Source organism: Heptranchias perlo, chromosome 20 (assembly GCF_035084215.1).
Source record: "Heptranchias perlo isolate sHepPer1 chromosome 20, sHepPer1.hap1, whole genome shotgun sequence".
NCBI classification, from domain to species: Eukaryota; Metazoa; Chordata; class Chondrichthyes; order Hexanchiformes; family Hexanchidae; genus Heptranchias; species Heptranchias perlo.
Genome location: NC_090344.1, coordinates 43289751 through 43312956, shown reverse-complemented (window position 1 = coordinate 43312956; position 23206 = coordinate 43289751). Strand labels below are relative to the sequence as shown.

General features: G+C 42.6%; 2 protein-coding genes across 4 annotated transcripts; one reads left to right on the top strand and one right to left on the bottom strand.

Annotated features, from left to right (window-relative positions):
* Positions 1–151: 151 nt before the first annotated feature.
* Positions 152–17402, bottom strand: LOC137335759 (gamma-glutamyl hydrolase). Of its 2 annotated transcripts, XM_068001109.1 has the most exons (10): positions 17349–17402; positions 16469–16499; positions 12926–13040; positions 12385–12435; positions 10327–10411; positions 9863–10001; positions 8580–8686; positions 8070–8163; positions 2463–2600; positions 152–649 (listed from the first exon to the last, which is right to left on the bottom strand). In XM_068001109.1, the coding sequence occupies exons 1-10, from the start codon at positions 17385–17387 to the stop codon at positions 534–536; spliced, it is 915 nt and encodes a 304-aa protein (XP_067857210.1). In that variant the 5' UTR covers positions 17388–17402; the 3' UTR covers positions 152–533. The 2 variants fall into 2 exon arrangements, with proteins under 2 accessions (XP_067857210.1, XP_067857209.1); XM_068001108.1 differs by lacking the exons at positions 16469–16499; positions 17349–17402 and adding an exon at positions 14958–15285.
* On the top strand, positions 14883–23206 carry LOC137335758 (inositol 1,4,5-trisphosphate receptor-interacting protein-like). 2 transcript variants are annotated; one of them, XM_068001106.1, is made up of 3 exons: positions 14883–15413; positions 16850–17034; positions 19931–23206. In XM_068001106.1, the coding sequence occupies exons 2-3, from the start codon at positions 16922–16924 to the stop codon at positions 21543–21545; spliced, it is 1728 nt and encodes a 575-aa protein (XP_067857207.1). In that variant the 5' UTR covers positions 14883–15413; positions 16850–16921; the 3' UTR covers positions 21546–23206. The 2 variants fall into 2 exon arrangements, with proteins under 2 accessions (XP_067857207.1, XP_067857208.1); XM_068001107.1 differs by lacking the exon at positions 16850–17034 and having other exon boundaries at positions 14886–15413.

Below are 23206 nucleotides of genomic sequence, written 5' to 3'. Positions count from 1 at the left end.
AAAACTTTTCTGCTTCAGTTTGCTTACAGTCCTTCATCATGTCAGCATGTTACCAAATACTAACCAATATCACATTGAACTATTTCCTGTGATTGCATGCAAGATTTCTGGGGTTTCAAAACCAGTGCATTAAAAGTCAGAGGATCCCAACTTGTGGAAGGAATATTTATTGAAGCAATTTTGTCAGATGTTGTAGAAATGATAGTTATAATGTAACAATAAATTGGGGAAATAGCAGAGTCCCTAACCCAGAGTATGGTAAATCTTCAAATTATGCAAGTAATATTAATTAGTTGACAAATTGGTTGCTTATTTGATTCTGAAACTCCCTTTCTTTCCCAGAACTAGGAAAGTGTAACCCAGAAGTCTTAAGTTCAAACTTGGACTCCAGTCCTGGCTGATGGTCACATTCCTTCCTTCACTCCAAGCAGATCAGTGAGGCTGGGAGATGAAAATGCTGTATTTGCTGCTAGAATTTACTTTGTGATCTCTTACAAAATTACTGCAACAAATAATTCCCCCTCTGCAGTTCTTTAGAAAAAATACACCTGGATGTAGCTGGAAGTGGGCACATAGCGTGGGCTGTAGTTATAGATAAGAGCTGCTTCCTCTTCCTCTGAGCTTGGGAAATGATGGAAGTTCTTCCGGGCTGCGAACAGACATATAAAAATAATCAGTGGCAAGGAGGCCGAGGGTGCAGTGTGTCAAAACAATGGCCTTCCATCCTGGGTCCTGGTTCACATCGAAAAACGGGAGCCGCGGCACTTTGTGCAAATGGCTGGCAGCAGGATTACCACTCCCGATGCAGGGACTGGCAGCTGGTCATCATGTCACCCTGCGATCCATCAACATGAAATATGCAGTAGGCACCGTCTCCCTCTACGAACTCTGGTTTACTTTTAAACCAGCGAAGGCAGTGGCTGAGGAAAGGAAGTTACTCGGGAAATTCTGTGGAAATCGGAGGAGGTGACTAGGGTGATGTATAGTTTCACAATTGCACTCCAGCACCTCAACCAAATGGCTGATCTTCGTGTCTGAGACTAGAAAGGGAGTGCCAGAAGGCTATTTGACCATATGGCCATCAGTCGAGTCTGATTCTATCTTCATCCAATGTCTACACCCACACACTTCCCAGCAAGGTCACTAAATAGTGATCAGGAGCAAAACCCTGGCTGATTTACCCTCCTTAACAAAGGATTGTTGCCCCCAAACTGCATCATCCTTACTGTAAGAACATAGATGTGTTTTTACATTATTCTGATACAGAACAAAGACAGAATAGCTAATGTAGACAGAATCGGTTTTAACTGTGTGCTCGCCAATTCTATCTTTTGATTACAATGACGCTGATAACATTGGAGATGGTGAATTTCAGAGCCGAAAACATTGTACTCTGTAAGGATGGGCATATATAGATTGTTAAATAAATAAGGTTGTTGGCATTAATGATATAATATGGAGCTAAAAGGGTTGTTAGGTTAAAACACATTGGCTTTTAAAAGACAGGCTTTTTAAGCAGGGGGAAGTGTAAAAGAAGGAAATTACTGCAGGATAAATAAGGGAATAGGTTCTTTTTACTATAGAGATTTCAAGAGAGAAGGTGTCAAAGGCTTGCACAACAAAGGATATAATTCAGGAAGAGCAAAGATAGGAAGCAAAGGTACAATGTATCAGGACATAAAGCCCCCCCATCATTGTCCCGCAATCTGTTCAATGATCTAAAAGGTCATAAAACACCTAATAAAGTTGAACCCAGCAAGAACTGTAAGACAGATAGGAAGCAAAGCTCCTTGAGAACTTTAACTACCTTCAAGGCGAGGTCGTGTGAACAGGCTTGGATAAGCAACGGTCACAATTCCCACTAAATTCTTTACATGTAGGTTTTAGATGTAGGGCTGGCGTGTACTGCTCTATATGAAGTCTTAAGATGAATGTTTTGAAACAATAATAAATAAAATGAATTGTCAGACATAATACTGCCTCTAGCTTTTTGAATCTGTTATTAAAAAGGATAAGGAAGGAATTATCCAACATCTGCAACTAACCTGATTAAGATCAGCTTACTCAGCGTGAATGAAGCATTAAACCTGGGACTTTCCTGGTCTGTATGGTACACCTACTCACTCCCGAAGCCAACTGAGCTATCGGAGACATTGACAAAATCCAACATTTTAGCTGCCACTCAGTGGGTTTAATTACACGAATTCTCAACGAAAAGATTACAGAATGTGATGCAAGGCGGACTCCCCATCTGGTACACTCGAAGTAGGAGGGAGGGTTCTCTGCCCAGACTGAGGGGCAGTATCAAAGTATTAATTCATTTGACATCTATCTCAAAATTATTAGTCAGTACACAAAAGGGCAAATTCTATTTTTCTAACATTGTGACTCTACATCTCTCTCTTTCTCTCTCCCACCCCTCTCTCCCTCCTTTCCACAACATCACAACCATAAACAAGTACCTTCATTTACAAAGAAATCGGCCAGGAGATAGGAAACTCGAATGGCATTTGGAGCGTGTGGGAAAGCCATATATTGCTGCCACTGAAACTGATTAACTTCTGGATGCCACTGGACCCCATAGAAAGGATACCGGATGCCTGCAGTGAGGAATAAGTGAAAGATCCTCATTAGGAATGTATACCAAATATACATATATAACCGGTACAAGCTATCATTCATTTCTCCCTTTCCATTTGTCTTTATTATAGGTTGTTAAGTATTGGTGATAGGCCTGTCCTGTTTGCAGCCATCAAGATTATTCTGATAATACAGTAATAAAAGAACAAAGAAAGCCTAGTAGTGGTCTACTTTCTATTAAATGTACTTTAGTTTGGACTCTGCTGTACTTCAGATGTTACAGACACAAAATAATCTTTAAATAAAGTAAGGAAAAAGACAGTCATTTCCTGCTGGATTTGCTGATCCGAGGGAGGAGCCAGGAATTCACAACTAGTTGCCAATCTTCAGGGAAGAATCACTCTCGGATTGACTTCAGGAAGGGCTTAAGAGGAGTTGGCCTCTTATGTGGAGGATGTACAATTAGACCTTGTGGCTTTAAAGGTTCAGCTTGATAACACACAGCTGTACCGTACCAATAGTTATATGATATAATGTTCCTGACCCTCATAAAAGAGCATTTCCTAAGACTTAATGTGAGCAAAACCATGAGAGATGTGCCAGTAGTAGCTAAGAAAAATGCACATTACCCAGTCTGAAATATTGTTGCCTCACAAAGCCCTGCTGTATCCCTCCTCAGCTGATTCAGTTATATATATATTGCAAGGATGTCCTGTACAGAGATATCACACATGACCCATATTGTCCTATTAACTTCAACAATAATGTCTCCCTAGCCTACTCTGAAGTGCTACCTCCTATTAGTGAATTAAACTATTCTGCGGTGTACATGGGCAATCCTCACATTGTTACCAGAGGGGCTGAGGATGCAAGTGGAGATGTGAAATATCAGTCTCCATTGGTTGAAAATAAATTAAATATATCAGCTTTTTATTTAGCAGTAGAGATAGATTTTTGTTAGGCAAGGGTATTAAGGATTACGGAATCAAGGCGGGTAGATGGAGTTAAGATACACATCAGCCATGATCTAACTGAATGGCGGAACAGGCTGAATGGCCTACTCGTGTTCCCATGTAGATATGGTACAGTCCTCTCCCTCAAGAGTTTCCTTCCCCTTCACTTGGTAACACCACTAGTGGAATCGTTTAGTAGCAAGGCCAATACATACTGAGCTAGAGGCTGAGCTCATCATTGAGACAGTGAGAGCAAAGGGGCTTCTATCTCTGGGACCACACTGATAGAATGGGCTGACCTCTTGCTCGAATTCAATCGAGGGGCTGCCATTGATTCCTGTGGCTAGAAATTCCTCCAAGTGTTGAATTCATCCTTGTGGCTACATGACTTTGCCATGGGTTACATGTAACAACATGTGGAAATATTATCTCTGTGTGCCGTGTATAATAAAACTGTAAACCTCTTTATATAGAAATAAGAAATCTTCCTCCTTGGAGGAATTTCCAGTTGTTACTGTTTCCTTATTTCACTGTGGTTTCAACTTGTTCCACCCTGACAAGGAAACCTTTGGTTTTTTGACCTGTGGACCCAAGGAGAAGCTTGAAATTCTCAGCCAGGCAGACCTGTGAAGCCAAATTCCTTGGGATCCAAATGTACTGCACCTTAGGGTTAATGATTGTTTTAATAGTTTTACACCAACAAAACTGTTCACGATGTCTCTGCAGCTGGAGTAACTCATGGTTAAACTTGATCCAATGGGTATGGTTGGATACAGTTCTGTGCGCTTTCCCTAGAATACCCCACTTCAGCATTTTTATTCTGGCAGTAATGGTGCTCTGTTCTGTACTCATGATTTTCGGTGTCTTGTTTCTATGCAGAACACCACAGAGCAATCCGCAATTGCTAGGATGAAGAGGACTCCAATATAGTCACCAAAAAAAAGGTTGGATGTTAGTCAAGTCTCCTGCTGAGGGAGGTGGAATCAACCATGCATAAGTCACCTTAATTTGCTCTGCTGTTGATTGGCATCAGAACTATGGAACCATGAGTCTTATGGGTCGAGCTTGGGGAGATTATGCAAACCAGTGAAGACCAACATTCATGCCAACCTTTATAGTCAATGCAGAACAGGGCTTCACCACATCTGGGAACCCCCCCAAATTCTCTAATGCATAGCCGAGATGGAGTTGTATTTTTTAAAATGAGCTGCAACTTGCTTCTTTGTGCCAAGTATCAATGAGCTCACATAGATTTGGAGGATTTGTTTGTGGTGAATTCAATACCCATGATCAGCCCGACTGCTGAACTTCGTAAAGGCATGCATTTCTGGAAAGCGGAGGAGGCGAGGGGGGGGGGGGGGGGAGAATGCAGTTAGCAACATAAGCAAGTATCACAGTTGTTGGTCACTGGGGAGGATCTGTGACAAAATGTGGAACTTGAAACCTGATGTTATCGTTGACCCAAATCAAGGATGTCACTGAACAAAGTGACAGAATTTTTAAACATTGAACAAAGAACACAAAAACAAGACACAAATTTTACGAAATAAAAAAAGGGCAGTCACACTACTAGGACTGTACTATAGACCCCCGAATAGCGAAAGGGAGATAGAAGAACAAATATGTCGGCAAATTTCTGAGTGCAAAAATAAGAGGGCAATTATAGTTGGGGATTTCAACTACCCTAACATCAACTGGGATTCAAACAGTGCGAGGGGCACAGAGGGCACAAAATTCTTGATCAGTGTCCAGGAGAACTTTTTTAGCCAGTACGTGACAAGCCCAACAAGAGGGGATGCAATTCTAAATTTAGTCCTGGGAAATGAAGATGGGCAAGTGGGTGAAGTGACAGTGGGTGACCATATTGGGGATAGTGACCACAATTCAGTTAGTTTTTGCATTATTATGGAAAAGGACAGAGCTAAATCAGGAGTAAACGTTTTAAATTGGGGGAAGGCAAATTTTACAGAACTAAGAGGTGATTTGGCAGAAGTGGACTGGACACAACTACTTGAGGAGAAATCAGTGGTAAGCCAGTGGGAGGCACTAAAAAGTGAAATTCCACAGGTACAATGCATACATGTCCCCTCAAAGAAAAAGGGTGGCACTGCCAAATCAAGAGCCCCTGGTTGTCTAGAAGTATACGGGGCAAGATAAAGCTGAAAAAGAAAGCTTATGACTGCCACAGAAAACTAAATACTGCAGAAAGCCTAGAGGAGTATAGAAAGTATAGGGATGACATAAAAAAGGAAATAAGGAGAGCAAAGAGAGGGCATGAAAAAATATTAGCGAGGAAGATTAAAGAAAACCCAAAGATGTTTTATCAGTACATTAAGAACAAGAGGATAGCTAAGGAAAAGGTGGGACCTATTAGGGATGATAAGGGTAACTTGTGTGTAGAAGCAGAGGATGTGGGTAGGGTTTTAAATGAATATTTTGTCTCCGTATTCACAAAAGATAGGGATGATCCGGACGTAGTAGTTAAAGAGGAGAGGTATGAAATATTGGATAAGATAAACATAACAAGAGAGGAAATACTAGAGGGACTGGAATCCTTGAAAGTTGATAAGTCACCAGGGCCGGATGGATTGTTTCCTAGGCTATTGAAGGAAGCCAGGGAGGAAATAACAGATGCTCTGAGGATCATTTTCCAATTCTCACTAGATATAGGGGAGGTACCAGAGGACTGAAAGACTGCAAACGTAATACCATTGTTTAAAAGGGGTATGAGGGAAAGGCCGAACAATTATAGGTCGGTGGGCAAACTATTAGAATCAATACTGAGAGATAGGATAAACTGTAATTTGGAAAGGAATGGTTTAATCAGGGGTAGTCAGCATGGATTTGTTCAGGGTAGGTCATGCCTTACAAATCTGATTGAATTCTTTGAGGAAGTGACAAGGAGGATTGATGAGGGTAGTGCAGTGGATGTTGTCTACATGGAATTTGTAAGGCATTTGACAAGGTCCCATATGGCAGACTGGTCAGAAAGGTAAAAGCCCATGGGATACAGGGAAATGTGGCGAATTGGATCTAAAATTGGCTCAGTAACAGGAAACAAAGGATAAAAGTCGATGGATGTCTTTGCGAATGGAAATCTGTTTCCAGTGGTGTGCCACAGGGCTCAGTGTTGGGTCCCTTGCTGTTTGTGGTATATATCAATGATTTGGACTTGAATGTAGGGGGCATGATTGGCAAATTTGCAGACGACACAAAAATTGACCGTGTAGTTGATAGTGAAGAGGATAGCTGTAGACTCCAAGAAGATATCAATGGGTTGGTGGAGTGGGCGGAAAAGTGGCAAATGGAGTTCACCCAGAGAAGTGTGAGGTAATGCACTTGGGGAGGGCAAACAGTAAAAGGGAATACGCAGTAAACAGGAATATATTGAGAGGGGTAGAGAAAGTGAGAGACCTTGGAGTGCATGCGCACAGGTCCCTGAAGGTGGCAGTACAGGTAGATAAGGTTGTGAAGAAGGTGTATGGAATGCTCTCCGTTATTAGCCGAGGTATAGAATGCAAAAGCAGGGATGTAATGATGGAACTGTATAAAACGCTGGTAAGGCCACTGCTGGAGTATTGTGTGCAGTTCTGGTCACCACATTGCAGTAAGGACGTAATTGCTCTGGAGAGAATGCAGAGAAGATTAAGAATGTTGCCAGGGCTTGAAAATTGCAGCTACAAGGAGAGATTGGATAGGTTGAGGTTGTTTTCCTTGGAGCGGAGGAGGCTGAGGGGTGATTTGATTGAGGTGTACAAAATTATGGAGGGGCCCAGATAGAGTAGACAGGAAGTACCTGTTTCCCTGAGCAGAGAGTTCAAGAACTAGAGGATATAGATTTAAGCTGATTGGCAGAAGGATTAGAGGGGACACAAGGAAAAACTTTTTTACCCAGAGGGTGGTGGGTATATGGAATTTGCTGCCCGAATTGGTGGTAGAGGCAGGGACCTCAACTCTTCTAAAAAGTACCTGGACCTGCACCTAAAGTGCTGTAAGCTGCAGGGCTACGGACCGGGTGCTGGAAGGTGGGATTAGAATGGGAACCTGGTTGTTCTTCGAGCCGGGGTGCGAACACGATGGGCCGAATGGCCCCCTTCTGTGCTGTATCTTTTCTATGGTTCTAAATGTTCCACAATCAGAGGCTGAGAACAATGATTTTCCTAAAATTGAAAGAACTGGATAAAAACAAATCTTTGATGTTTACACTTTGGTGAAGCTTTGTGAAAGACTACAAAGATGATGTGAATTAATGTGAAAAGATTGATTAAAGAAAGTGACTAGAAACTTTATGTACAATGCTGACAGCAGGTGTAAAAGAACTGAGGCATGCTTAATGGAAAGCACACGACTGTCACAACTAGCTGGACAGTGTCCTCGTGGATCCCATGTTTGGATGATGGCCTATTTATCTGAAAATGGAGGTTAAATAAAGGAGGAAGACGTACAATGCTCTTTTGTACATGCTACAGCAATGCCATTAATGCTTCTGCTAGAGTGACATTAATTCTACAATAGCAGTTACACTGTCCAACTTACCCTCCATAGTAGACACAAACTCCACACCCTTTCTGTCATTATTAGTGGACAGGATTGAATAGAATTTACTTAGTTTCTCATCTCCCAGAAAAGCCTGTAGAAAAAAAAATTACAATACAGATAAGGGGAATAAACATTTGCCGTGATGGGGAGGCTTTAGGATCTTTCTGGATGGATAAATTTAGATGGGCTGAATGCTCATCCTCATCCGTAACTATCTTGTAGGAAAAAAACCTGACTGGTGCAAGATGTTATTGCTTCTTCTGCTCTTCCACCCACACAATTTTCCCCTCCTCTCCTGAAAACACTGAATTATGCCAAGGTTCAGGAACAATGCTGTTGTTCTACCGAGTTTAACTGCACTGGATGTAGTGGAATGAGTTGCACTAACAAACAGATCCAGTGGCACATCCTGGAACTGGAGCTGGTATATTTGCAGGTCCTGCCTCACTTCCAGTGCACTTCTTTGCTGACTGTGCTGCATACAATGAACAACATGCAATATCTTACCTGCACATTAACAGAAAAGTGATGGAAGTTCCCAGTCAGCGGCTCATCAGATAAAGCCTTGTACACATCCAGAGGAAATTTCTGGAACAGTTTACTAGATGCAGCAGCTGGGGAGAGAGAAATGGAGTTAAAATTTTAAAAGAAAGTTTCCTGCATGGCTGAGTACAAATGGTCAGTAATCCACTGCTAATCAGAGAGAATGCTTTTATAAAAAGAAATTATTTGCGTGGTTAGAGTAATAGTCCTTTAACAATCACATTTTCAACACTGAGTTCTCGTACTAATCCTCGGTCCTTTGACCAGGTGCCCAGATTGTCCAAAGAGACAAATTTGCTGATCTCAGGCAAGAGTTGTCTGTGGGAAGGATCCCATGATGTTCATGCAAAGACTTATACTGATGGCTTCTCAGGAAAGCAGAAGGGGAAGTCCAGGAATGTAAAGGTCATTTTATTTCTTTTTTTTTGCTTTTTTCCCATCATTTTTCTATGGAAGTTTTCTTTGGGATTCATGCCTTGTTGCTGAGAAGATGCACATGTGGCTTACTCCCAAGTCTGGCATTAATGCTCCCTGCAGCTCACATCAGAAGGTACTAGGTACCATCCATCACCCCTGCAGAGGGAACTCCTTGGCTGGACTCACATGAGCAACTTAGTTCAGAGTGAACTTATATTTCTCCCACTTTTCTGTACTCAGTATCACTGTAATAATACTTGCATTTTTATGGTGTCTTATTATGTAGAAATGCCTCAAAGCACTTCACACAGTGAATTATTTTGGAGTGCACTGGCTGTTATAAAGCCAAATGCCGCCACTCTGCATCAGCAATATCCCACAATCAGCAATGACAGAAATTGCCAGTTCACATGCTTTGTTAGGTGATGTGAGTTATGGAAGGAATGTTGCTTTTCTTCAAATAGTATCTTTAACTTCCTAAACAGGAGGACAGGACTCACTCACATCAGCTCTCATCTGAAGGATAGCACCTCTAACAATGTAGCACTTTCTCTGCATTGCATGAGCACGTCAGCCTAGATTATATGCTCAAATCCTGAAGTAGGCTCGAATCATAATCTTCTGACCTATACCGAGACTGTTACCAACTCAGCCAAGCTCATATAAACTCATTTCCACCACGCACATGCACACAAGACATAAAACCGTGCTGCACCAGTGTTGTGCACCTAATATAAACCTGTTTAAATCTGTAATACAACACAGTGCCACCAAATCCTCTTTACACAGCAATCCCTAAGTCATAATACTCTGTCACTACATGCTCTTACCATTGGTCAGATTAAGTGGGAGAGCAATGTTCTCTGTGTCAGTGTGTGTTAGTAACACCTTCCCGGCAGTCAGCGTGGTCAGCAACTGCAGTCCCAGGCAGGTTCCCCATATTGGAAAATAATCGTCAGCATCAAACGCCTGCAGTAATAACACGAAACAGCATGAAACAAGGGAGAATAAAACATAATGAGAGCGCGGGGCTACAAGCAATAATCCCTATTCCAGTAGAGAGAATTACCAGATAAATTGCAGCATCTTGCCACATCAAATATAACAATGCTTGTGACAAAGCACACAAGCTCCCCATGATCGACGATATCACCAACATCCAGAGGAAGAGTTTGGGGCAAGAGGGGAGAGACATGGTACAAATTAACATGCAGAAGGGTTGGAATAGCAGACAAATCCTGCCCCATTCGGGGGAGGCTTAAACTCAGTACATGGACATGATGTTCTGACCTACCTTTGATGCAAACTCGTAAAAATGTTTTGCAGCTTTGGCAAAAGCAGATGTCTTCAAATCAACTGCTCCACCAGGGAAGAGAATGCTGGGAAGAGGAAAGGGAGATGACTGATGAAATGTATTGTGCAGCACAGTGTAAATTTTCTTTTCTCCCCTCCTCCCCATAAGATTTTTACTTGCTTGCGGAGGTACAATTCCATAGGTATGTTAAGAGGATGGATGTTCTCACTTATAAGTTGCTCCTCAAAGTAATAGGGCTCATAGCATTGACTGCAGACGTTCACAGGTTTATTCATTTATTCAGGTGTCAGCTGTGGCTCAGTTGGTAGCACTCTCGCCTCGGAGTCAGAAGGTCGTGGGTTCAAGCTCCACTCCAGAGACTTGAGCACAAAATATAGGCTGACACTCCAGTGCAGTACTGAGGGAGTGCTGCACTGTCAGAGGTATAGTCTTTTGGATGAGATGTTAAACCGAGGCACTGTCTGCCCTCTCAGGTGGACGTAAAAGATCCTATGACACTATTTCAAAGAGAAGCAGAGGAGTTCTCCCTGGTGTACTAGCCAATATTCAATCGCTCAACCAAAAGCACGAAAACAGATTATCTGGTAATGATCTCATTGCTGTTTGTGGGACCTCGTGTGCAAATTCGCTGCCACTTTTCCTACAACAACGGTGACTACACTTCAATAGTACTTCACTGACTTTGAATGTGTTGGAACATCCTGAGGTTTTGAAAGGCGCTGTATAAATGCAAGTCTTTCTTTATCTTTCTTTAAGCATACAGCAATAACTATTTTTGAAAATAATTCAACATAAACTTAACAGCAACACTTATGACAAAAGCTTGTGAGTTTTAGCCAGGAAATTCAAAACACGTTACAGTTCCGAGCTCAGTGTACTTGGTGGGCCAGATCTTCGAATTCCAAAGTACTTGTCCCAACACCCACTTTTTCTACCCTTTTTCACAACTGGTACGTGACAGTTCACATCTTCCACAGCATAACCTAACACACAGTTATCATTCAGAACAGATTTGCCTGTCCTGTCCTTGCAGCCATAGATCATACTCTCTGACTTTCCAGATGTATGGTCTTTCTCAGGCAGGTGATTCTTAAGGCCTTCCTAACAAAGGGAACTTTTCTGCCTGTTCCGTGTCTGTGCAATAACTTTAGTTTTAATGAGTTCTTTTCCCATACCAATCTCCAGCTTTTGAAAAGGATAATGTATTCGCAGATGTATCCTCCTGTAGAACATGTTATCAACTAATTACAGGAATGTCTTTTAATTAGGTTTACTGTCCAAACTGACCATTGCTAACAGAGACTCACAACAGGCACAAGCCAAAAGTTAATATTAAAGATTAACAGTTTCTTACAGATGGTCAACAAACTCTGATACCTAACCCAAATGATCATTATTCATGCCTTTCTTGACTATCATGACGATATCTGTCAGTCGGAGCTGGATCCTGCCCTCATAGGTCCAGATAGCAATCAAGAATAGGAACGCTGTCTGAGTTTTCTTCCTCTAACCACTGATGCTGTATGAAGCACCTTAATGCTGAGGGCACCTAACTCAGCAGAAACCGGGAATCAAAATTTCTGCACTGTTTGTTCAGGCAGTGATTTTCCCACGTCGTTTTTTTTTGGGGGGGGGGGGAAAAGAGGGGAGGGGAAAAGAGGGGAGGATCGTGGAAGTGGGACTGTTGGTGTACGAGTTTTCAACAGGGAAACACAGGAAATAGATTCAGGAATTTAATGGACTACAAGGCATTAGCAGGTTTATTGCACCAAAATGCAGCAGGAATAGTTAATATCAGGTCGTGGGCTGAGATTACAGAAAGGTGCAAGTGAAGACTCAGTCATGACCCAACTCACACAGCCATAGGCTCTGTCTGCAATTAAATTGTAGATGTTCACAGATTTATTAATTTATTCAAGTGTCAGCCATGGCTCAGTTGGTAGCACTCTCGCCTCGGAGTCAGGAGAGTGTGGGTTCAAGTGCCAGAGTTTGACAGCCTCACCAAGTTAGAAAAAGGTTAAATTATTATTCACTTACCCATTGATTGAATGGAAAATCCTTTCATATTCTTCATATGTCAGGTTCAGCCTGTGTCCAAAATAAAACAATATGTGTTTCAGTTCCAATATTTTAAGAGCTGGAATAGCAAAGGTATCTGATGTTACTCACATATTTTCCATTCAATACAGTAACAGCAGTCCATGAGTTTGGCTTCCTGCAGTGTAAATCTCTAAATATTTTACTCATTATTAAACTGGGTTATTTTGCTTTTTTCCCCACCAACTTTCTCCCTCTTCTCCTGAAGGCACTGGCTCTTGCTAAAGTATGGTTCCACATGTGCTGGGTGGTCTCCAGTACCTTGCCCAAGTGGCTGTTTCCCACGTGAAAGAAAGAAATTGAACTTACACAGTGCCTTTTACCATCTCAGGATTTCCCAAAATACTTCACAACCAAAGAAGTACATCTTGAAGTGTAGTCACTGTTGTAATGTAAGGAACTCTGACTGATTTTTCCCCAATTCTATCCTGTTTGCTCAGTGCAACCGGTGCTGGAGCCTGGAAAGAGTATGGAGGAGTACCTGATTGGTACCACTCTGCAGCCAGCCGACTCCAGATACTTCACATAGGACGCAGCAACATAAGTCTTCCCATATGGAAGAAGATCAGCATCATGTGTTTCCTGTGCCAATATCCCTGTGGGGGAGGGTGCAAAAATATAGATCACATTTAAGGGAGAATAAACTCAGCACAAGGGAACTTAAGCATAGGAGTGCAGGGTTGTTACTTTTACTCTTCAAATTTTCCCTCCTTACCAGAAGGTTTCAGTGCTTCATGTGGAGGCAACACCTTACTCAAAAGTAAAAGGAATGCCTCAGACTGCAAAGATGAATGTCAACAGTGGTTGGTCTTGGAGGTATTCCTATTTACGATGTATAAAACTGATCCGAGGGAACAATTTGAAATTTGCTAATGGCACCAAATTTGGGGATTAGGCAAATTGTGAAAGACTGCAGGAGGGGCAGATAGGTGGCAGATGCAGTTCAACGTTCAGAACTGTTAACTAACGTTTTTGAACTAAGAATAGGGAAAGGAAATACATCTTAAATGATAAGATTTTAAATGGAGTAGAGGGACCTCGGTGTGTACAGCACCTTCAAAGAATTATGTATTTGACCTGCAGGTTTCTCTTGTTCTCCACACCCTTCTGAGTCTTTCTGTTGAGTTTATAGTTCCAGTAATTATTTTTCCTACCAAAATGCATTACCTCATATTCCTCAATTTAAGATACACATCAACCATGTATATGCCCATTGCACTATCCAATGTCCACCTCACTGTCTGCCAAACTTTTGTGTCATCAGCAAATTTCAATATTTATGTTAAATTCATGTTTATGTTAAATTCACATATATATAAAAATGTGGCCCCAGTCTGAATTTTTGTAACAAGCCCCCTTGTGAACCACCTAACTGAACACTGTCTGGAAATCCACGTACACTACATCTACTGCACTCCCTATATCTATAATTGGTCATATCCTTCAAAAAAATCTATTAAATGTGTCGAACATAACTTGTCTTTAACAAATCCAACAACAAATGGAGGTTGAAGACGATGGCTTCAATCTTCCAAGTGTTTCGGTGGAGGAAGTTCAAACACACCCAAAACTAGAAGTTGGACAAGCAGTCTGACACTACAGCAACAATGGAGGGGATGAGAGAAGTGGCAGAGAGGTACAGCTGGGTGTCATTTGCGTATGTGTGAAAGCTGACCCTCTGTCTGCGCATGATGTCACCAAGGGGCAGCATGTCAATGAGGAAGAGGAGGGGGCCAAGGATGCATCCTTAGAGAATTCCAGAGCTGAGAGTTTAGGGTGGGAAGAGAAGCCATTGTTTGAGATACTCTGGTGAGAATTACTTATGTAAGAATGGAACCAAGCAAGGGCAGTCCCAATGGAGAAAAGGCATTGGAGGAGGAGGAGGAGGAAGAACACAGGGGTGCTAAAGGCAACTGTAGCACCTCAATTGCTGCCCTGTCTAAGATCAGCATATCCCAGTAATCAGGGACGTGAAAGCTGTATGGTTAGTTGCATGGTGGGCAGTGTCTTTAACCATTTGGGAAGGCTATCTGTTGAGTGAGTCCTATCCCTCTACATTCTTCGAGCCCAATGAGTCACCGGTACACTTGACAGATGGGCACAGCATGATGTTAACTGTATCATAGATATTACAAACAGAATAGTAATTTAGGGGCATTTTGTTTCAAAAATCTTTTAGTTTCATTGGACCATTTGTGGTGCCCTGGAGGGGGCACTTATCGAGCTGATTCTTGTCTTAGTGACACTGGACTACCCTGTGTCACCCTTTTTGGTTCAGTTGAAATAATCCATCCCACTCTGCTCAGGATGTCGAAGTGTTTCAAGGAGAAGTGCGATAATGCCTCTTCCAAGGCACCTTTATTTACAATTAGATGTGGAGGAGATCTGCACAGCAACTATTAGAGAATGAGGAAGTGAGCGCCCAAAGGAACTAAGAGTCGAAGGATGAGACCCAGGCAGGGCATCCCCCTGGAACCAAATAAAAAGCACAGGGCATGTAAGCCGCTTCTTACCAATAACAGGTCTCTGGTTGATTTTCACCGCTTGGAGCCCGGGCAAAGAGCTGCAGCCGAGGAAGTGGAGCAAGAGAAGCAACGGCGCAGCGGGAGCCATAATATGCCAACTGGGCTCTGAGGGATTTGCAACTCTGAAGCGCCGCTCACACATTAACCTGCCGACTCCCCGCGATCATGAACCGAGCAACCGGCCGGGGCTGCTCCAGTACCCACCAAGGGTGCAAGTGCTGGGGTTGAGCCGGATCGCCGGGCTGTACAGCGGATGGGACCCCAGCTGCTTGCCGGCCTGGGCCGGGTAGTGGCGTCACAGGGGGAGGTATTGTCCCGCCTCAGCGGCGCGAGCATAGGGAGAGGCGGCGCTTTCCCAGACATGGCAGCGTAAACCAAGCAGCGCCGCCCGTGCAGCGAGGCCCCAGCACCGTGTGAAGCGGGGTAGGGGCCACAAGTGACCAGGTAAGAGGCGGGGGAAGAGCCCGGGTGGCTTCCACCAGGAGCGCGGCGGGATAAGACCACCGGCCTGACCCGCTGCATCAGGCGGCTACCTTAAAGGCCCAGGCCAGGCCAGGCTGGCGATTCCCCCCCAAACCAACCCCAGTTAGCGTTTATCCCTCTGGAGAAGCCAGAAACTTTGTTCCTGTTACTTTCTTAATTAGAACCACCTCTAGTGCATTTACATCACTCACCACCCTCCGACCCAGGAACCATTGAGCAACTCCTGCTCTTTCCTCCCCCAAAGCAAACATTGTACCAAAGGTAATTTGCGCTGAGGTTCACCTGTCAATCCCTCTCCCACCATAGTTAATAGGCTGGGATTTAATGACCTAGAGTTGAAGCAGCAATTTTAATCTGCATTGTGCATTCCAGTGTTGTCCATTCGCCACATGTGGAAATTGGGAATCCACATGTGGATAATTGCATTTCTGATTAATACATTTTTAAGAAATGAGTGATAGACACTGTCCTTGGACATGTAATCTCAATTCTCATTCGCACAGCATATGCACGTGTACTTTATCCTTTGTGTGTGTTTGTTGGTAAAATGGTACGACAAAAAGCAGGGTGTGGGCCCTTGGGGGCGGTCACTCGGACTGTCTGCCTCTCTTCCGCGGAATTCTCCGTGCCCGGGTGGCCCTGGAGATAGAGCATGCGGTGTCTGCCGGAACGCTTGAGGCTTTTCGTGGGCACCGCAGGGGCTGGAGTGCATCCTGGACCACAATAATAAAATTTTGATTTGAACTTGTTTTGGTTTTTTGGGATTTTTTTGAAAAAAAGGAAGAAAAAAAAAGCAGGGTGCGAGTGTTTTTTGATTGAGTGCTTTTCTTCCTTGATGACTGAATGGTGATAGATGTTGAAGTAAATATACACGTGAAATGCATTTACCTGTACCGTGATTGCTTTTAAGGGGTTTTCTACTAAAATTAGTGCATGTGGCTAAAATGGTGTTGCTGTAGCCACACTTGTGGCTAGTCAGCAATTTCTATCAGATAACACTAGTGTCGGCTCCTTACCTTGGAGGACTATGCTCTTTTTTCTTCCGTTCTGGTGAGAATATGATCAAGGAACATAAAAGTTATGATATTGGCAGAATTTCCCATACTCTCGCATCCTTTAAAGCCCAGTCTCTTCACTAATTTGTTTTTCACCAGTTTCAAGCATTGAGTTTCTTGCTCCTCGTGCCATGCTACTTTCCAACTTTTTATACTTATTTTCAAGAATAGGTAAAGTAGGTCTCCCTTGTTCAATGGCTAATCCTCCAACATTTTTTTAAAAAGAAATTATTTCGTCAGTGTCCATTCTTTTTAGGATACAATACTAACTTTTATCAGAGCTTATTCTACCTTTTACAGTGTCTTTTTGTGACAATAGAATGATTCCAACTCTTGTAATAGGATTCACGTCCAAGTGAATGCAGGGATACTGCTGATCAGAGATGTTGTCATGAAAGTATAAAGTGCCTTTGAATGCTGCTCCCATATTTGGGAATACCTAAACTCCTGTACCACCTCTCTTGCTCTCCTGGACAAGACATAAGAAGAAGTCTGTGTGGTGATGAAACTGATGTAGAATATAAATGGTAAGTTTTTAAGAACAAAGTAAAAGATGTGGAAGACAAAGTCAAAGGAAGAGAGTGCGGTAAGAAAAAGCCAAGGTGGTCATGTACAAAGACAAATGATGTAAACTAAAATGTTTCTACAAATTAAAGTCATATAATTAATACTCAACAAAACAAAGAAAGGTACCGGGAACAGCTAAAGAAAACTACGGCCACTATTAGATCAGCTAAAAGGATAACAGAAAAGAGGATGGTAGACTACTGCAGAAGTAATGGGAAAAACTTTTTCAGTTATGTGGAATTAGAGAACTGTCAAAGACTACATTGAAGGATACTTGACAGGTTACTAAAGACTCACTGGGTATGGCAGACATACTAAATGAGTACTTTGCATCGGTCTTCACTCTTTAAGATGATGCTCAACTGTCAGAATTCAATGATGTTATTAATAATGAAACTTAATATTAACATAGATAAACATATTGTTTTGGATAGAATTAGGAACCTGAAAATAGATAGGGCAGCCAGTCGGGATGATATCCATCAAAGGGTTCTCAGGGAGATGGGACCCCTTGCCCACATCTTTAATAGCTTGCTGGATTCTGGGACTGTTCCCTTGGACTGGAAGGAGGCTAATGTAGTTCCAAAGGAGATAAGGCAGATCTGGGTAAGTATAGGCCCATTAGTCAGTAATAGGGAAGATGCTTGAGGGAATCATTAGGGATGCAATGATTACTTAGACAGATTTGGACATATTAGGGACATCCAACATGGCTTCAAAAGGAGGTCCGACCTTACTAATTTGATTGTATTTTTTGAACAAATCACCAAGGTAATGGATGAGGGAAATCTGGTAGATATTGTCTGCTTAGACTTCCAAAAAGCTGTTGACAAGGTACCACGTCAGGGGCTTCTCTACAAGATAAAAGCCTCGGGTATTAGTGACAATCTACTGCACTGGATTGAAAACAGGCTGAAAGCCCGTAAGCAGAAAGTGGGTGTAGATGGATTGGGCTCGTGACTGGCAAATCATGTTTAACTTAGAAAAGTAGTGTTATGCATGTGGGTAGGGCGAATGCTGAACATGCATATACCCTTCAGGGCAAAGTACTAAAGTTGGTGCAGAAAGAAAGATCTAGATGTTCTAATGCATAGATCTCCAAAGATTCGTGAAGCAATAGCTAGAGAGAATAGGGTGCGAGTAAGTATTTATAGGACATATGATTATAAAACACAGCATACTATTTTGTCAGTGCACAAGACCTTGGTGAAGCCTCAGTTTGAATACTGTGTCCAATTTTGGTCGTCTCACATGGTGGGTTGTATTGAGGCTTTGGAAAGGGTGCAGAGGAGGGCAGCTGGACTAATTCCCAGTTTGAAGTCTCTTAGTTATCAAGAGGCTAAAAGAACTGGGACTGTGCACTTTCGAGAAGCGTAGACTTCGGGCTGATTTGATCGAGGTTTATAAGATGATGAAGGGAATAGATTGTGTTCATGTAGACAGCTTGTTTCAACTAAGTAGGTTAGGAAGGACCACGGGGTCACAATTTCAAGTTACGTAAGGCCAGATCTAGGTTAGATGTTCTTTTCCCAGCAAATAGTGGTCCTTCAAGGGACAGCTCGACCTGGTTCTGGCTGGGGTGGAGATCAGCTCGTACAAAAGGTAGGTACCGTGTAACATTAATCTGGGCCAGAGTGGACTCCTGAGTTTTGATCGCCGAAGGGGGCAGAGGAATTTTCCAGATTTCCCCCCCCACCAAATTGGCCTGACTTTTAATCTGATTTTTCACCCCCCTCCAGGGCTTTCGGGTGGGATGGGGAGTGTATATATTGTGATGCACTAAGCATCGCAATTGTTTAGGACAGGCTGGATGGACCAGAGGATCTTTTCTGGTCTGTCATTGTTCGTACGTCTGTCGTCTGACTGGTGATCCTTCTCCTGCCTCCCCACCCCCCTTCCCTTTCTCTCTTGCAACCTTTCTTGACTCTTTTATTGATCCTTCTCTGGTCTGGTCTCTTCCATTTCCTCTCTTATTCTGAGATATCCTGCCTCGTACTATCTTGCTCCTCCCTAAATCCTCATGGTTTTGAAATCAAGATTCATGTAGTATTCCTACCCTACCTCATTCTTTCCCAAGAATTCACAATTGTGGAACTCCTTACCACTCCCCAGTCTTTCCTTCCTCACGTAGGCTTTTAAAGCTCAAGCTTGGCATCACCTAATCACGACTCACCTTCTTTCCGACTCTTTTCAACCTTGATGCCCTGCGCTGTGAGTTTTGGTGTTTCAATTAGATTCTTCAATAATAAATTGAAAACCTATGGTGTAGAGTACAACTGGCTGGGATACATTGTTGTAATGTAAACCAAATATGAACCACATTGCTCCAGATTCTGTGGCATATGCTCATTGTACAAACCGGATTCTGAATCTTCTCATGCTTCCTAGAAGAGAGAGTATTTGCACACTGGGTGTTGTGGCATATTTATATTTTTACAGCCCCTGATATTTTAGGGCCGATTTTCCTGCGTTTGTGCTACTAGTGCAGATCAGGAAAGTGGGCGTACCATCCATGATTTTCTGGCCATTAATTTTAATGGGTGGCAGAGTGCCCACGATTTCTGACTAGGTATGGTCGATGGGTGATGCTCTGCATTGGTTGTGCAAAGTCAAAATGTCCCCCTCAGTGCCCAGTGTTCATTTATTGCTGCCATCAACACCTATGAGACAGCATGGGGCAATTTTAGGACAGGAAAGAAAGCTGTATATATTACACAACAGTGAAGGAGGATGAATTATTCAAAGACTTGCAAGGTCTCTCATTGGGGGCACAGCCTCTGATAGATGTACTAATGCAGTTCCCACTGAATTATAGACACACCTTCTGAACATCTGTTCTCTGCTTGTTGTTCATAGGATGCCAGCACTATTAGGGCTTTTCAGCGTGTGCCTCCTGGTGATCACGGGGAGTTTGTACCATCCCCGCCTGCTGAGTGATGAAGTTGAGAGCGAAGAGGTCCAGTCAAGGATGAAGGAGCAGGAGGACCAGTACAAGGTGGAAATGGAGCGGCTCCAGAAAGAAGTGGATGAGAAAAATAATCCTGAGTATGAAATGAAAGACAATACATTTGCAAAAGCAGAAAACTCAACGCAGATGGATTGGAACACCTGGAATATTCTCCTAATGGTCACAATTCTGTTCTTGGAATTGTGGAGACAGGACACGCGGCCACAGACACCACATGACTATAACAGCGAGGAAGAGGAGGATGGAGAAAAGGAAAATGAATTTCCTCAGAGAATTTACAGCAACATTTTGAATATTCCTGAAAAATGTGTGCTGGATCAGTTTTACAATACGTGTATTCAGAATGTGAGTCAAGAGCCGATGCAGACGTGTGAATTTGTAGAAAGCTTTGTCGATGACCTCTTGGAAGCCTGTAGGAATCTTTGCCAATGGGATTCTGAGCTGATCCTTGAAGACTGTGTGGGCATTGGGAGTCAGTTTGAGAAATGGGGCTGTAAGATGCCTTCGGTGTATGATATTTTGGTTCCAATTTTTCTTCAGGATGGATATTGCTTTAAACCAGAGATCTGTTGCTGTGACATCCCAACTGATAAACAAAGTTATGGCCGGATTGTTATGGTAACGCCAGGCAGTGCTGACTTGGGCTGCCTATGTAAAAACACTGAACTTGAAGGAGATGTTCTTTGCCTTATTCACAGCAAAAGGTTTGAAGCTGATGTTAGTACCAATTCCCTAGCTTCCATCGTGTGCTCTGAGTGGTATTTGGACTACAAGAAAGTACTGAAATGGTTCAGGATTACACTGGCAAAATCCTGGAACAAAGTGTGTCATAAGTATGATTTTGAACTTTCCTTCCACAATATTACTGGTTGCTGTGGCTTAAAAGTCCAGTATCAGTCGGGACGAAACATCTACATTAAAGTCTTCCCTGCTGTGAGGCTGAAGGATTCAGACGTCTATCTCGTATCCAGCTTTTCTGATTACACGAAGAATACTGTGCTGTCCACGACCTACTGGCATATATCCTGTGCTGTCTGCGAGTATAGGTTTCTGAAAATCATGGCAAAAAGTGTACCCAAAAACAGCTGTCACCTCAAGTGCCTTCAAATATTGATCTTTCTAACTGAAAAGCTGCGTAGCTCTCCAGACCAGCGGAACGTTCTTGGGTCCTACCTTTTTAAGACTGTCCTTATGCATCTGTTGTTAAGTCAGCCATATTCAAACTGGCACGAGTGTCACCTGGAACATAGGCTAAAAGACATTTTGAAGTATCTTGGAAAATGCTTGGATGAGAAACGGCTCCACCGATTTATGATCGGAAATCAGACCTTTCCTAAGCAAATTGGAATTCCAGAAATGCTTCTGTATGCAGAGCCTATAAACCTCTTCCGGTCCTTTGTAACACAGCGTGACTCTTACAGTCAGGCACTTATGGAATATCAGAAAATATTGAGGGACATGGGTCCGTTAATGATGGAATGCATTAAAGATACAATCAGCTGACTGAAAACACAACCTTTGCTCCTGGGTTGGGAGCAGAATCATTTAACAGATATGTAATATTTATAGTCCCACTAACAGTACAATCTAATAGATGTCATATTTACATCCCACTTATTTCTGTTGGGTAATATATGGCCAAACAGTTCTGATGCCATTTTATTGTCACAGATTCTCCCCAAGACGACATGGGTGTTTGTTTTTTTTGGTGGCAGGTGCATCGAGCCTTTCCGCTTTCACTTCCTGCCCTCACAGAACATTCACAACACACATTTGGACATCTTGAAGTTGTAAAGGTGTTGAAAGTAACCGCTTGTGAGTTGGCTGCCCCATTCAAAACGTGATGGAGTGGACACGTGAGCTGGCCTCATCATTCCAAATGGGATGAGCTGGCAGTGAGCGGCCTAGTCATTCCAAATGGATTTGCAAAGCGGTAAATAGAGCGATGAGTCAGTCCCAGTGTGTTTTGTTGCCATGTTTTGGTGCGAGGGTAGATATCTGTGAATTTAAACCAAACCAACAGCTGAGTGAGTCACAAGAATTTTATCACTGAGCAAAAAAAAAATCCAAAATTCTAATTCTTGCTCATTGCCATGTATAAATCCTGATCCAGTAACAAGGAGTTTATCAGGGAATGTCCTGTTCTCAAAAGGCTGATGCTCAGACTATTACTGTAGGTCAAGTCCTTCATTTGGTGCTGGGCTGTCATCCTCATAACCCTCAACACAACTTATGAAATGTGAAACTTCACTGCAAAGATTTAAACTAGAATTTACACTTCAGATTCCACCATAGGGAATGTAGAGGAAGCTGCTGGTATCTGCAGAACTCAATAGTAGTTTTTCTGATTAAATTTACACATTTCTTCATCCTGCTTTTTATTTGTTCATGGGCGAATAGGGGGATGTATTCTATAAGGAAAATGACATTTGTGCAAGAGCTTCATGAGGATTTTAAGATGAGAGAGGGGTTGGTTTACAACCAAATGTTTTCCCCTCCTTAAATCAGTGAGGACAAGCTTGACGGTTTAGTGGATGTGTGCCCCGTGGGATGGTGATGAGCCAAAGGCCTTGGAGCTGCTCTACTACACACTTGCAGGAATGGAGGTGGGCTGCTTTAAACATGAAGCCTATGTCCATCCAAGGCTTGAACCCTTCTCCATATTTGGGCAGGCTCTTCTAAACCTCTCATACTCCTGGACAAGGTGCAAGAAAGTTTCATTTTGATAGGTGATCCCTCTCTCCTTCAGCCCATTGCCCCCTTTCTTGTCTTCGTTTTGATTATATGATTACAGTCATTGCTGCTTGTGAACTTTCCTTTGTTCCTTCTAAGTTCTAACTACAACACCCTACTCCTTGCTTCCTCACTGCACTGAAATGAAAAATTACCCCAATCTGCTACTCTTTCCAAGGGCCTCAGATTTGTGGTACTCATGACCTTTCTCAATCTCTTACAATTTAGCAACTTTTAAAATAATGACTTCCTGATTAATTCATCATCTTTGATACTCTTTTCAACCGTAGTGGTATTTTGTACTATAGACCTTGGATGTTCATCCATGGTCATTTTTTAAAAGTTCCTGTGTAATGTATATAATAGGGTGATGTCTATTCTATTATACACTTTGTTTTTTCAATGAATAAACATTTTTATATTTTCTAAGA